Consider the following 16523-nt stretch of genomic DNA (forward strand, 5'->3'; position numbering starts at 1 on the left):
ACAAATTTTAAAGTATTTTCCTACTATTTTCACTAGTAGTATATTTTTTTAAATTAGGTTGGCTTAAAATAGTAACTTTTCTCTCACAGAGAAATCATAATTAAATGTTATCCTGGACAAGACATCCAGTGGTCTAGAGGCACACCACATACGTGGGGTATCTGTTTTGAAAATTGTGAAGCTGTTAGTGGTTTATGAGTTATCTGGCCCCTCAGTAACTAGGAATGTTACAAGGTATGTGGGTTTGTCAGGGGATTTGGGCCCATAGTTTCCTGTGACTTTCTTATAGGAGGTGATTGTCTGCATTCCATAAATAGTTTAGAAAATCACTGCTATCTTGCCACTACTTCTACATGGACAGCTCTGTCTTCCAGACTGGAAGAAGGTAAAAAAGGGAGGGGACACACTTGTTTGAGTAAAGAGCTTCAGGTTTTTTTTAATTGGACTTAGAAAAACTGCTAAGGACAAGAGAGCTCTGTGGAGTTTATTAAGACGAGGCTAGTCCTTGCTTTTACATAGCCATGTCCTGATTACCTTGTTTCTTTTGACTTTCCCTATAGCAGTTACATGGGAACAACATTCACTTTACAGACGGATATGAGATCAAGGAGGACATCGGAATTGGCTCCTATTCAGTGTGCAAGAGATGTGTTCATAAAGCTACAGAAACAGAGTTTGCAGTGAAGGTAAGAAACCCTTCTGGTAGATGCCAGAAGTGTGGTTGAGACTGCTCTGCCAGCCCGGGCAGCACTGCGGTCAGTGGGTATTTTGTTGGCTTATTCCTTGTTGGCAGGTGTTGCTTGTGTTTTTTTCTCTTTTGGAAGATGACAGGTTTCATGATAAGCCTGACATTATTTCTCACACCTTAATCTCATCAAGTAAAATTCCTGGATGGGAAAAACCTTTACAGTCTTGCATGGAAATCCTGCTAATCATTTCAGCCATGCTCCTTGCAAACTAGATAAGATTTTTAACAGATCCTACACTGAACCATCATAAATAAACAAAATAACATGTAAAATGATTGCAAAGTTGAAATAGCATTTTGTTCTTCTTTCTCAAGTTATTTAGTTCTGACTTTTTTTATTGTAATTAGACAGTGAAAACCATGATCACCTTCAAAAACTTAGATTTCCTTTTGCCTCCTTGACATTCAACACCAACATGCTACACAAAGGAGCAAAAGGCAATCTTCAGCGGAGATTTAAAAGATTAATTCAGTGGAATTTAGTTGGATATTAAAGACAAGTCAGTGAACTTCCGATTTGGTAAAGCAACACTACATAAAAGAGCATCACCACAGCTGCAGAGGCCAGGAAGCTGCTAGGATGTAGGTATGAGGGAACCTTTTCCGATAGGGAAGAATTTCAGTAGAACTGCTTTGGAAGGTCATGCTCAGAGGACTAAGTCGCAATCTCTATTAAATGCTGTCGAATAAACAGTATGCAGCTATTACAGAGGGCAGAACAGACCAATGTATGTGGCAAGTGGTTGTGAGGTTATGGCTCAGAGGAAGAGTTCCAAACATTCAATTGTCTTTAACAAAAAGGTGTAGCAATTAAAGCACTCATATGTTAGAAAAGTATTTCATGTTTTTGTTCTTGTACCAAAAAGAGACAAGATTGGATTAATGAGGAATTAGTATAATGAATGTGAAAAGACACAGACAGTTAAGTCAGATCCTTTCATTCTGTATGTCCTCATGGGAACAGATTGCTTAAATGAGCATAAGACAAAAAGTAGCTCCTTGAAATTAGTACATAGAGAAATGTATTTACCAAACTTGCAGTAAATGAGGGATTCTAGCCAATTGCCACTCTACTTTTCTTATTTTAAAATTTTAGAAAAGTTATGTAAACTTAGCTTATGAATGAGATGGTATCTTTGCTATTAAATGAGATGATGAGAGCTTACAAAAGTGATCCAAACTGCAGTCCATGAGATAAATGAGATGCAGGTAGTCAATAGAATAATATTAAACCTTTTATTCAGCCTTATTTTCCATTACAAGACTGGTGATAATGCAGTATCCATGAGTGTCCATGAAAGATTTGGTGTCTTCCCATGGTAGCCACAAAAATCTGGAAACAACTAATAACTGACAATCTGTTGATGTCACTGTTCAAATAACGGTTGATTTTTCTAGGCTACACCATAATTAGGAGCATGGATCTACCAGCAGGTCTGCAGGCTGAAATGGAAAAATTAGATTTTTCCAGTGTCCAGGTCATTTTTCAACAGATGGCATTATGTATAGTAGGTATGGGTTCTGTGTAATTAAATTACATCTGTGATGAACAAAATGTATGTTAAATTAAAGTAATAACTTTGGTGGGTTTCTGTTTGTACTGTCTTTCCAGCACATTGAGTGCTGCCTCGTTGATTATTTTTCCTACCAATATATTCATTTTACTTTCCTTTCAATTTTATTTTTATTTCATGTGAAGATTATATCATTTTGTTATCAAAGTATCTCACTTTCATAAAGATTGCACAATGCCACCCATTTCAAGTAATTAGATGGCACAGGAGTTGCAAAAGATATTATCATAATTATAGATCGGTCCCTTTTGACATGCATCCTTTAACTCTCTCTATAAAAATCACTGTAATTAGACTCTTTTGATTTCTTTCAGTAAGTATAATTTTCTCAGTGCTCCCTAATACATGACATTCACAGGAAAAAATATCTGCAGTGATAGTTTGTATGATAGGCAGCAGCCCCATTTGCCTGGCACCACCTCATTAAAAGCTCCCTCTAAGATGAACTGCCGACATGTCAGAAAGCATCATCCCATTTCCCCAGGGGAAGGTGGTTATAGCAAAGGAGTTGAGGAAATGACGTGGTGGCATCACTGTGGGAAGACACACATCATGTCACTGGGTAAAGAATCCCCCCATGGAGACTGCCACTCACCAGGACTTATTTACTATTGCTGTGTAGTGCCACACTGAGACCACAGAGTACCGAGCCAGAGTAACTTCAGCCAGAGCTACAGCCAGAAAATCCACCCAGAAAAACAAAACCTTTCCTAGCCCAGAAGCAGAATATATTTGTTAAAATGCAAAACATCTCATTCCTTTTCCTTTTGCTGGCCATCTGTGACTAATTGGGGGCCATCTTACAGAGATAATTACATGTCTAGCAGTGCAAAGAAGTTCTTTGCTGGTGTTGTAAAAGCACTTGAACAGATCTGGAATTTCACTCATTTCAGAGTTCAGTGAGACTATGCACGTCACTCACTGCTGTGCTTTTGGAAGTCTCCCTAGACACCTCTGCACCTGCAGATATCTAACTGCCTTTGTAAATCCAATCACTGAACCAGCAGAAGAGAATTTTCTTACAACCTATTCCCTCTTCTTCCGTGTCATCTGTAAAAATGAAATGCTAATAATAAACTCTAAGTCTATTTTAGATGTGCCCTCAGGCTCCTAAATGCAATATTTAAGAATTCAGGCTTATATCTCCACTTCTGAGAGCATTTCAATACCATGCAATAGAAAACATTGTAGACAGACAGATTTCCTGCAAACTGAGTCTACCCTGAAACAAGTAGCCACCTACCTGGGTCAGTGCGGGTAGATGTTGGTTTAGCAAGTCCTTGTATCATATTCTACTGTATGTACATACTCTGAGGTACTTTTAGAATTTTACTCTTAGGCTTCCTTTCCATCTCATTCCCAAGTGAAAAAAAGTATAAAGTTATGAAATACAAGTAAGTGTATTGTTCATTCTTCTGAATGCTTTATAAGACTCTGGTAGGAAGAAGAGAGATGGGGGAAAAAAGAGTGTTTCTCCTCTGACGGACCTCTAACATGTTGGAGATTCTTCTGCTAGAATATTGATCATCCTGACTACAGCAGGCATAATAATTTTTAGTAGCAAAGGGAACTGGCATCATCGATCACAGTTACAAGCTTCACGAGGGTCTAAATGTAACAGTGAGGTCAGAAGCAAAGGCAAATCAGATGAAACTATTTCAGTCACATCAGTATCTAGAGAAAATAAGTCAATTAAGTAAAAGAATGATGCTAGAGCAGATGGGCAGGATTTCTGTGGATGGAAGAAAGTCTGCAATGGAAGCCTAAACAGATTAAGAGCTCTTGTTTGGAAAACAAACAAAATGCTACAGTTCAGAGTTCTTGGTGAATCAGATTTTTCAAAGCCTGCCAGAGATTCAATACAATTAGAGTATTCCAAAAGTTTTTCTTTACTTAAAACCATTGCGCTGGTTTCAAGCTTGGACCCCAACTTGTAGTGAGGCTTTCAAGCTGGATTTCAGATGTGCTTCTTACTGATGCCAGATTCAGTAATTTTGCAAAGGACCTGATTACATCCTACTTTTTCTAAAGATTTCTCTATTTAGATTGACTCCTTACCCTCAGGAGAGATTACTGGTGGATAATAGCCAAGTAGAAACTGCTGCTGCCGTGGCCTATTCTACCCCCAGTACAGTAACTGCCCCAAACATTGCAGAGGAGGGTGGGATAGGTGCCACCTTCAGCAGCTTGATGCCAACTGTTTTCTTCTCCAGGTCAAAAGAGTATCTAACTGGTTACATCTTATGGATTTTTAGTCCTTCCATGCTGTTAGAGCCAAGGCGAACCACTGGGTAAAAGGACAGGGTATACATTTCTCCCTCCCTTGAAGGGGAAAAACATACAGTAGAGATAGTCCTGAATGACAAGTCCAATTTTGCAGGTGCCAATATTACAGTGGAATTTGGATCAGGAAACACAAGTGAATTGCATGACTTTTTCCTATCTCTGTAATGCACTAACCAACTATTTGGCTCCAAATGTTCTACAGCTGTGAGCAAAGCCAAATTTTGCGGTCTATGTCTGCCTCTGGGATACAGGTTAGTTTATGCTAGAGTCCTAGTAAATCCTACAGTTCATATATAATTATGGTAATTACAAAGCACTGAAAGTGCATCTATCTTGGCATATTTTGGTACATGCAGACTGGGGAGAAGGTGCCTTTTAATTAGCTATAAAAATGCAATACCAGCGGAGAAGTGATGTCAACATGCTATCAGTAAATAGAAGTCAGTAACTTGTGAGAGCTGTTTTTAGCAGGCCTGTGTAATCAGACTTGCTACATACCTCTATTTATTTGCTAATAACAGTGACATAGTCACCAAAAGCTGTATGAATTCCACAGTTGTTTCATAATTTCTTTAAACTTCATTTTCCTCTTCCATTGATGTTCTCAGTCTTGGTTTGCTTGGGTTTAGGTGGTTGGTGTAAGTAGATACAATATCACGCTAATCTGAAGGCAGAAGGTTACACAGTGGTATTTAGTTGGCTCTACAACATTTTCTGCATAATCTATATTATGTTTATGTCAGGAGTTTAGTGCTGAATGCAGAAAGCGTGAATAACACAAAAAAAAAGGCAGTCTTCTAAGATTGACTGCAGCGTGGTGCGCTCTTTTTCAATTCTTTTATAGAAAATAAGAATCCCAAACACATGTAGCTTTATTTACTGAAACAGGAAGAGGGAAAAAAAAAAAAAAGAAGAAAAAAAAACAGTCCAAAGGTCATCAAATCTCCTTGATAGTTAAGGTGTCTGTAGCTCTAGAGACATTTGCCAAGATTTGTTTCTCCTGAACCAGGGAAAGTCACTAAAGTGACTTTCCTCTAAAGTGAAATTTTCAAGGGAGGGTTTGTGTCTATTTTTGTCTGTCTGAGAGGTACCTAGTGTCTGGTGACACATGGATAAATATGTCCGTATTTTAATAGGCAACTCAATGGAAAGTTTACTGGATAACCTCAGATTTCTTGGCCCTGAGCCTACCAGCTTGTCAACACCAGCAGGTACCCATCCACAGCTCACCCGACCTTCCCTCCCTCTGCCTGCCCCAGAACATGGTGCAGGGGTCAGGCCCCAGGGTATGTGCAAAGATCTCCAGGTCAGAGCCACTGGTAAATGCATCCCCTTTAAATTTAGCTTTGAAATTTAGCAGAAGTTACCGGCGGCTGGAGCAGAGCAGTAACAGGGAGAGGGTGGGTCAGATGCTGAGGTCCTGTCTCAGCTCTCGTTCCATCTCTAGTCATGCAAACGCCTCTTGACTCTGCTGGGTGGCTGTCGCAGTGAGGTTTGTATGGATGAGAGTACGGTTCTATCACACCTCACGCTCGGGGTGAGAGGGGGCGGAAATGGCATCAGGAAGAATATAATGTGGTGTAAAAAGACCTCATTAAAAAGCCTGTTACCCATCTGAAGGGAAATGGAAGTGATAACTGTGCTTGCATAAGCCTCTAACTGTCCTTGCTCTTCCCCAAGATGGCTTATCGAATTATCTATGAAGAGCATATCTCTTGCCTCTGTGAGATCACATTGATGATTCTGAAAGACACTTTCCAATATTTTATTGAGAAAATATCTCTGACTGCAGTCTCCCCCAAAAATTTTCATTCCTGTTTGCTTTCGTTCCCTGAATGGCATGGAATGAAGCTGTTCAGTATACTCAACTAATTTGTAGGATGGAAATACAATGATTTGAATACCAGTATCAGACAATGCATAAATGTGTTGCTAGTGCAGTTAAACTTCTATTAATAAAATTGAAAAACAATTCTATAGATTTCTGTCTCAGTAACATGCTTGCATATAAGTAAGTGAGTTTTGCCTGTGGTACCTTGAGGGTAGGAAGGCTCTACAGAGGGATCTGGACAGGCTGGATCGATGGGCTGAGGCCAACTGTATGAGGTTCAACAAGGCCAAGTGCCGGGTCCTGCTCTTGGGTCACAACAACCTCGTGCAGCGCTACAGGCTTGGGGAAGAGTGGCTGGAAAGCTGCCCGGCAGAGAAAGACCTGGGGGTGCTGGTTGACAGCCGGCTGGATATGAGCCAGCAGTGTGCCCAGGTGGCCAGGAAGGCCAACGGCATCCTGGCCTGTGTCAGAACTGGTGTGGCCAGCAGGAGCAGGGAGGTGGTTGTCCCCCTGTACTCGGCACTGGTGAGGCCGCACCTCGAGTCCTGTGTTCAGTGTTGGGCCCCTCACTACAGGAAAGACATTGAGGTGCTGGAGCGTGTCCAGAGAAGGGCAACCAAGTTAGTGAAGGGTCTGGAGCACAAGTCTTATGAGGAGCGGCTGAGGGAGCTGGGACTGTTTAGTCTGGAGAAGAGGAGGCTGAGGGGAGACCTTATCGCTCTCTACAACTACCTGAAGGGGGGTTGTAGTGAGGTGGGTGCTGGTCTCTTCTGTCAGCTGGTGGAGATAGGATGAGAGGAAATGGCCTCAAGTTGCGGCAAGGGAGATTTAGATTGGATATTAGGAAACATTTCTTTACTGAGAGGGTTGTCAGGCATTGGAACAGGCTGCCCAGGGAAGTGGTTGAGTCACCATCCCTGGAGGTATTCAAAAAGCACATAGACAAGGCACTTCAGGACATGGTTTAGTGGGCATGGTGATGGTTGGACTCAATGATCTTGAAGGTCTTTTCCAACCTAAATGATTCTGTGATTCTATGATTCTACCTGGGTAGGACTACTAAACACTGTGGGACCATGTGCTGTTTTGGTGTCCATGGTTTAAGATAGAATATAAACAAATTAGAGAAAATCTATAGCAGAAAATATGCAAGAATTACAAGGCAAGCTCTATTAAGAGAGCTACAGATATATATGATGTGAGACAGACGAGTCCAGTGGGATGTGCTCAAAATCTATAAATATCTCTAAGGTGATATAAATGATGGATGACAACCATTTGGCTGCTAAAGACAGCAAGACAAGACAGAGCGTCTTGAAGCTAAAAAAGGGAGTTTCAGAAAAAAAAGTCTGATGGTGAGAGCAGTCAGTAAAACAGACTCTTCAAGGAGATGACCGAGATGTCCTCCCACACACAAGCAAAGAAGTTGGATCTGTCATATATGAGTGGAAATGTGGCCTTACACAATGCAAGGTCAGAGGTGTAAGACCCCTGCTTACCTTGATAAACTACAAAGAACGCGTACCATGTTGTCCCATGAAATTTGGTTTATAAAGCTGGGATTCAGGAAATCCTGTTGTCCGGACACTTCAGTAAAAGCTGTTTTTCACTGTCTGAAGGATACTTAAGCTGGTAGTGTGGCACCAGATTCAGTAGGCTATAGGGTGCCATGTAGGAGATACAGGCTTCAGAGCAGATTTAGGCACAAATCTCTGTGCTGCTTTGGGTTTGCATAGGAAGGGCTGTTTTCCAGAGCACTATGCAAAGAAACCAGCATGAAGAGCCCTAGATTACAACTGGGGTCCATGGTGGATACAGTAAGAGTGATTACAAGCAGCATGGACTGGAGTCCTCTAGATATGATGGAAAGAGAAAATTATTTACAGTAAAATGGATGAAGTAGCAAAGGAGTGGTGGAGAAAGTCGTCTATGAGGATCTTATGTCTGATCTGTGAGAGTATTTTTGAAGGCTTTCTTGGTTTTCCCATTTTGAACAACTTCATCAAAGGGCCTGACTTCCACACTGGACCAGGGCCGCTCTGTACAATATCACTAACCACAGCAGGAGGCAACGTAGCATATTTTATATGCCGTCATCATTTTTTAAGATTTGAGTTTAGTCAAATAGCTGCAAAACTTCAATGAGTCTCACTTTTCTATTGTTCTGATGTGAGTGCGTTCAGATTTCTGCCAGATACTCTTCCCCTAGAAACCAGTCAGTTCTCCAAGGAGGCACTGCTCAAATAGGCATGACCCTGCAGCTACGGCTTCTGAAAGGATGGGCCAGTACAGAGTGCTGGGCTCTGCTTGAAGGACTTGGGAGAAGACGGCAGGGCAGAGAGCCAGGAGTGCCTTGAGCAATTCTACAAGCAGCAAGCCTGTTTGTAGCAGTAACAGCTATTGCTGGCTGGTGACTTTTGGGGTAAATGGGGTCAAGGCGTTGCTTCAGTCTTAACAAAATAAACACAGGAGGCAGATGGAAATACAGAAATGTGTGCAGACCACCTCTTAAACTCAGCTTCCAAGCAGATTGTAGATGCGCAGTGGTTGTACATCCTCTCTGGTGTAGGGATTCCTGCAGCCTCCTTCCCATTTGGTCACACAAAGCTCACGGTGCCTCTCTTCGTGGCGTGACTGAGCCTCTGAAGAATGTGAGATGATGGTATTTCTCACTGCTAACTAGATCTTTTCTGAGATCTAGGATTGGGCAACAATTTCCTTACAGCTTAGTAATACCATGTTTCTCTTCTCTAGCTTGCTTGCCAAATACCCAAGTATTTTGGACAGAATTTGGTCCTTTGTGGCTCTGTTTCTCTTTTGAGGCCATTTAAACTGTGTTTCTTGTATTTGTCTTCAATATTGCTTTAATAATTTTTCCTTTTTATAAGGTCTGAATATGATATACTGGTTTCCATCCCTGAACCTTTTTGTAAAAGAAGGTGGGAGTAGCACTGCAGTCATTTTACGGACTGAAAACTCATCAGTCTGATCCAAGGATATGTGCCAGGGCTCATCAGAGCACACTAAAACACAGTGCAAAGCCTTTCCCACCAAGCCATTCTGCCTCCAAAACTGCAGACTTCTCTCTAAAATGAGGTTTTCTGTTTCACAGGTGCTATTGGAACAGAAGTTGTTAATGTTTCTGCGTTGCTTAGAAAATGCGTGCTACTGTATAAATGCTAATTAATAAGTACTACAGTTGCAGTTGACAGCTTAGGAGTGCTAAGTCGGCAAACACTGGCAGCGAGTGGGCATGCTCTGTGTGCAGAAACTTTAATGTCTCACCCACACAGCTTGATCTGATGGCCAGTGCTTATTTCACAAAAGTATTGCTAATTAGGGCTGTTTCTTTTAATACTCATTTCACTATTTTTCTGAAAGATTTAAGCATGGATGGGGGGAATGAATCTCTGGAGCTAATCAAAACTAATAGCAGAGCAAATAGTCCCTCAGAAACTATTCGGCTTGGAATAGTTCTCCTTGGAGACATTTTAAATGTAAAATTATACCATGTCCTTTTAAATAATGTTAGCCTTTCTGCAGTGATTTTCATCCAGCTTGAGTAGTTTGACATCAAAAAAGGAACCAAATTAAAACAGATGCTTGGCATGAATAGGGCTTATTTTTAGAAGGAAATATTACTGGAATGGAAACCTGTACATTTTCCAGCAGCACAGAACTGCAGAATTCTATCTCTGTGACACTTTCATTGGAGTTAATATTGTAGATGAAACTGTCAGGTTAAAATATCTGCATGTATTGTTGCACCTCCTTTCTTCAGAAGGGATATGAATCCCATCTATAGTTAGTTCCACCAATGGTGCCCTGAATTTTCAAATATATCATAGATATGGTGTAGACATAATGTGCAAAGGGACACAAAATTAATTCTCCCTTTGTTCATCCCTCCTCTCCCAGGAAAGGAAAGGATTTCTACAGGGAGTATCGCATCACACCGTGCTATATAGATCTCTTCTCAAATGTGATTAACCCATGCTTACACTCCAAACAAGCTTTCAGAAAAAACTCCGACGTATGTAATAGAAAATAAAGCAGCAGACATGACTAGGCAGAGCTTTTGCATCCTGTTCCACTTAAGGGGAAAAAGCAAGTCTGAGCCAAGCAAATGTTTTAATGCAGTCTCGTTTGTTCATTAAAGATGCACAAAGTCCTTTCTCCCCAGCAGAGAAAGACCCAACAACAGACAGCAGTTTCCTCGCTGCTAGCTCCAGCTTAGCCTGGCCAGAGCCCCATCCTTTCTCCTCAGGCCTGCGTCACTGCTCTTCCCATCAGTGCAGCTCATGTTTCTTTTCTGTCTTCTTTCTCACCTGGTTGCTTTTCTCTCACCCTTTCTTTTAGGCTGTTCATTTTCCAGACAGCAGAGGCAGTTAAATTGTCACCTCCTACCTCTTGCCTTTTTCCAATCTCACAACTGTAGTGATGGAGAAACTCCAAGTGAGAAACGCAGCCGTCCTCCTGGCGCAAGGTCACCCGGGTTAATTTCAGCTGTTTGAAAAGGCAATTTGTATTAACAGGGCTAATTCTGCCCAAGGCAGATTAGGGAGTGCTCACACATAGCATTTCTTTGGCAGGGCTGTGAAGGCTGTAAGTCCCAGCTGGTGGGTGGTATCAAACAGCTGAGGACTGTAACATCTGCTAATGGCATAACAAGATCCAGAAGAAGAAATTTATCTACGCAGTTGGAGGCACGCAAATACCTTCACAAAACTGCAATGAGCAAATATAAATATATACTGGCTGTATAGTTGCTGTACCGGTTTCAGCAAGGCTAAACCCGCACAGAACTGTATGGATACTCTCTTTTATACTCATCAGCCCACTCTGGAAAGGCTGAAGACATTGAAAACCCATTAGTAAGGGAGAATCGGGTGATTTTTTTTGACGCAAAAGACTTGTAAAAACTGGCCAGACATGTTAATTAGGATTCTGAAAATATTCTCTCCTGATCCTTTCTTCCTTGACAGAGAAAGAGTTCAGTATTGTCCTTTGAGGGATCTCAACTAATTTTAAAATACCATGAGGTTCTTACCCTGAATTCCGCTGAAGAAAATGCACCTTTTCTTTCAGCTAGTCAGTGCAATACACAAAGGATGAGATAGTCAAAGAACAAACAAGTCCCCTAATAGAACAAAGGACACTATTGCATGTGCTGAGCCCATCTTACTCTGGATTGTTTCACCCACTGTTTAATACAGATGAGTTTCTAAGCAATCCCTCGGTGTCCAATGCATAGAGAAAAGTCTATTTGTTGTATGGCTCAGTTTCTTATTTTTCTGAAGGACAATAGAAGACCCCTGTGCTTCATAGCTCTTCTCTGCCAAAGTACAACAGAGCTCTTGTTACATTTTCAGTTAACTTATTCATACATTATGATGGCTTTCTGAGTTGGTGTTCTTCAACACACATCTGCAGAGAGAAGTAGAAAAGTGGCATCATTACGTATTACTCAAAACCTCAGGACTAGTAGCAGAGAAAATCTTCCCCTAACTCTAACAGAGAGTGGGTTTGTATACATTTTAGTTGAGTTCAAATTAGAATGAATTTCCTAAAGACAAGGCATCATTCCTTGCACAGGAAGAGCTGCAGGAGGTTCACGGGCTGTCACAGAGGCGAATAGAGAAGAGTCTGTCTTATAAAACACAGTGTCTCAGAGGAAACAGAGTGACCAGGGTGGCAAATGCTCTTTGTTACCACAAGAAATAATTGGAAGTTACGTAGTTTTGCTCAGCTTTTAATCAGGGTTTAAGAGTGTCATTGCTTATCTGAAATTCAGACAGACATATTTAGCTTGCCAGCATCCAACAGTAGAGCTTGAAAGCTATTAGATAGCAAAAAAATTAACTGATTAATAATAATATTAATTCTGAACAAGGGCAGACAGTGTGTCACATGGTGTGGCCATGTGTGGTCTCATGTAGGAAGTCTGATGAGAGTATGGCAGTTCCTGTATCCAAATCTGTAACATTAAATGCTTTTTTTCTTTCTAGCATTGCAGCTTCCAGTATACAGGTCAGAAACAATCCAGAGCCTTTGGTCCTCATTGGAGCAGGGTAGCCAACAATGGACTATCCTTGTGGGGTCTCTCTGGGCAGCCTGAAAGCACAGCTCTGAGAGAAATTGTATTAAAATTAATTTGCAGACCACACCTAACTGCTACGTTGGTTGGGTGTGAAGTGCCAGATACGCTGTTGTCTGGTCTGCACGATCTGCATTGGTTGAATTCAGTGGACAAAGCTAAAACCTCTCCATACACAGAGGTGGGCTGACAATAGAGCTGATCTTTAAAAATTAGAGAGAATTGAACTCCAAAGCAGGAGCAGGAGGAAGAAGCAGTAGCACAGAAATGGAAAGCCAAGTGCCTGGTGTGGGTGTCTGCTCTGGTAGTGGTTCAGTGCCGATCAAAGCCCACTGGAAGGAATCTCCGTGTCTGTGCCCTGGGAGAGCCCCGGGCGGCACCGGTGCTTCCAGGAGGCAGAGTACAGCTGCGGTTAGACTTTATAACACCTCCCTCACCTTCCCTGGGAATCGCCAAGTCTGACTTGGCGAACGCTTTTCAAATTACGGTCGAGGCTGCTCCATGTACCTTGGCATCGACCCACTCCAGGAAGGGGGAGGCGTGTGTAGATAAGCACGTAGGATTGTGGACGAGGTGTTCGCGGTGATTTTGGACTCTCTGCCCAGCCGCCTGGGTGTTGCCGTCTGGAGAAGAGAGCGGTTACTGCGCGAGTATGGCAGAAGCCACGTGCCCGGCGGGCGTGCGTGGGGAGAGCGTGGGGAGGGGGCCGTGCTGGGGCTGCCTCCGTCCTGCCCCTCTCCTGCTGTGCCTGCCCAAGGTGCTCGGAGCGTGCTTTTCCTCGACGTTACGCACAGCAACACTCGCACTGAAAAATCAGAAAGTACAGCTGCACAAAAAGCACTTATTTAACACCTGCCTTTCCACTTAAATAATTTAATGCATTTAATCTGATACTTTCTGAGAATCTCAGAACTACTGATGAATATCACTGGAAGCCCGTGTCGCGTCTTCCTTAGTCCCTGTGTTCGATAAGGAGCGCTGGGCCTGCATTTTACCACGGCTCATTTCGGAACTAAGCTGGGCCAAGATTTGCAGGTGTTCTGGCGATGCAGCACCTCATGTCGTGATGCAGATGCCTCTGGGTGTAAAAAAGGAGGCAGCACCCGCTGGCCGAACCACCCTGATCTGGCAGCTTCCCTCTCTGGAAAGTCTGGCATGGGTTTAACAACACACCGAAACTTTCTGAAGAGGAAGACGAGAAGAATCCGGTATCACGACGGAGCTATGGGGCATATTTAAGGAGCTGCTGTGGCCGTTGCAGCATGTGAATAAAGCAGCTCTGCACCCTGCAGCCGGTCTGAACTGAAGAGAGATTTCTGTCCAAGCTGTAGCAGCCACCTCGTTTGCTGCTTCATCAGTCGTGGGCCAAGTGTAAGTCACAGGCATGCTGAAGAAGGGCACAGTCACGGTGACAGTCTCTTGCTGTGGAGGAAAAAAATCGTTCTGGTCTGTCCAGCTGGACTTCCCAGGGACTGAGAGGAATTGGGCAGTTCCCTTCACAGCTCTGACAACGATTTGTTGGGTGGTTTTTGGCAGCTTGTCCATTTAATCACTGTATTGCAGCTTGTGGACATATTAAAGCAAAAAGCATGCATATTTAGTAGGACTGTCTTGAGATTTAGACTTATGTAGCATGTTGTGAATTAGAAGCATTATATATCATCTACTGTTGTTGCTACTAAATCAGTAGCAGACTGCTTCAGGTTATGTTATTTTGAGTTTCGTGTCAATAGCTGAGACTATTTTTGGTTTGGATTTTTTTTAGGCCATATATATACATTTATAGTCCTGCATTATTAATAGTTGCTTAAAATTTTCCACAGCTCTGGATATTTCCTTTCACAGGAAAATAGAACAGAAAAGGAAGCTGGAATATATTACTTGCTGCAGTACGATAGTGATAGTAGTACTTCGCAGAGTGGTAGCAGTACTTCCCGCAGTGAATTCTGCTGGTTTGTACGAGGCAGGCAGAGCCTAACAGGTGCACATGTGTGTAACTCCATTAACTTGACAAGAGCGATATTAGTTTAGCCAAGGAAGTGGCCCTGAGGATCTTTTTATATGTTAGAGTTATTGCTTGAGTGGGACACATTCAGTCACTGTGGTTGTATTTATGAGGAGTCATTCAGGCAGGGTTTCATTGGCTTTTTGAGAATGTCTCAACTAAACTGGGAGAACAACATTTTTCGAAGAAGGAATTGCTAGTAGAATTTTTTCCATTCACCTGTTTTTGAGGTTTTTTCCTTCATTTACTCAAATGTGGACAATAGCCATTTACCTGCATCGACTCCCTCTTGCACTTTCACGTGTCACACTGCTATTAATTCAGAATCGAATCACTGATACAGCTTCAAATGCATACTTCAACCATGGACAACTACTGACCATCATTATCACTGTAAATGCATGCCAGTCATGATGACTATGAAACCTCTGATATTTATTCAAGTATGTACTATTATAACTGATGCATAAAATTCTAGACAAATACTTAAATGTGTATTGCCATAATTAAGCCATTAAAAATGCATGCAAAAGCAACCAGGCATTTATTCTCATTAACAAAAGAGATTTTTTAAAAGTTGTTTCCCTGCAAGCACTATTGTTTTAAATCTGTGCTCCGTGCCTAGTTCTTAGAGAGAACTAACCACATTTCAGGTTGGAAGCCTTGAAATCCAAGCCAGTAATGGAATTCTGATTTTTCTGAAAAAAAAATCCATTCCTATTTGGTAAACCTGTTACTCAAAAGTACTGCTACTGTTTTCTAGCAATAAGAAATTGTGCCAAAAAACCTGTACTCCTAATGAGTCTCTAGTAGAATGAGTCTTTTGCCATTCCCTGTGCAGTTGCATTTGAGATTCCAAAATACAGAGATCTCCCCTGGATTATTTTATAGCTATTTTTTGTTTCATATTTATCATTTAAATCTGCAAAGTGAGAAGTATTAATCAGTGCTCTCAACTGGGCAAATGATCGAAGCTCTTTGATTGACATCCCAAATACAGGTACTAGGAGCATCAATGAGAAGCCGGTGCCATCCCAGCAGGCTTTCCCTGCAGTGATGCTCTCTAAGCAGCAGGTGTCATGTTTTTCTGAGCTGCTGCTATAGAACTAAAAAGGTTTCATGTCTCACTATACTCTCTCATAAGGCAAAAGACGGTGAATACAGAAAAGTGATATATAGAGCAGATTTCTTTCTAGCTTAGGAATGGGCAGAGTTTGGTTACATGGCCAAATGCAGTCTCTGGCCACTCTCTTGTTCATTACAACAGCATGGCCCAAGAGTCAAGCAATTACCAACAGCTTCAACTCATATCTCCCGACAGTAAATGTCTATACATTTTGATTTCTGACAAACCCACCTGATAAGTAATTTCTATTAATTTATCAGCAGATAGACAAGCATATGCCAATATTATGAACGTATCCATTTTTTATGTCAAAGAGGTCATTTTAAAACTACTATTATTTTAAAACTCTCCAGGTTGTTTGATTTCTAAACGTCATTTATTGTAACTGCCATTATTTACGGGCAAACCATAGGCATCAAAAAGAGGGCCTATGCCTTCAGAATCTCAACTAATTATTGCTCTATCTGGCTTTGGCATATAGCCAGCATGGCTCTCATTTGCACAGGGTTTGAGCTGTCCTCTCCTAGAACAATGATTAATAGAAGAATTTAAAATGCTAATTTGTTTAAGGCGTAGAAATTGCTTGTTTTGTGCTTAGTGCTACTAGCTGATATCTTACTACACTGTGCTTCATTTATTCCAGATAATTGATAAGAGCAAGAGAGACCCCTCTGAAGAAATTGAGATCCTCTTGCGATATGGACAGCATCCAAACATCATCACTCTTAAAGATGTGAGTAGTCTTTGAGCACTTCAGCATTAAATGATTTTCACCTCATGGTCAGGCTCACCTGCCAGTCCATGTCTGGAAAATTCTTCAGCTGAAGGTCAGAGCTAAAACCAGACCCACTGAAAT

At 41.7% G+C, this 16523-nt stretch overlaps 1 protein-coding gene across 4 annotated transcripts in view; it reads left to right on the forward strand.

Moving 5' to 3' along the window:
* The window catches only part of RPS6KA2 (ribosomal protein S6 kinase A2), a 308863-nt gene that overhangs the window by 277567 nt on the left and 14773 nt on the right, over positions 1–16523 (forward strand). For all 4 annotated transcript variants that reach the window (XM_069786870.1, XM_069786872.1, XM_069786871.1 and 1 more), the window contains 2 exons: positions 561–686; positions 16311–16400. In XM_069786870.1, coding sequence (XP_069642971.1) covers positions 561–686; positions 16311–16400 — 216 coding nt within the window. The remainder of the gene's footprint in view (positions 1–560; positions 687–16310; positions 16401–16523) is intronic.

Source organism: Haliaeetus albicilla, chromosome 7 (genome assembly GCF_947461875.1).
Source record: "Haliaeetus albicilla chromosome 7, bHalAlb1.1, whole genome shotgun sequence".
Lineage (NCBI taxonomy): Eukaryota > Metazoa > Chordata > Aves > Accipitriformes > Accipitridae > Haliaeetus > Haliaeetus albicilla.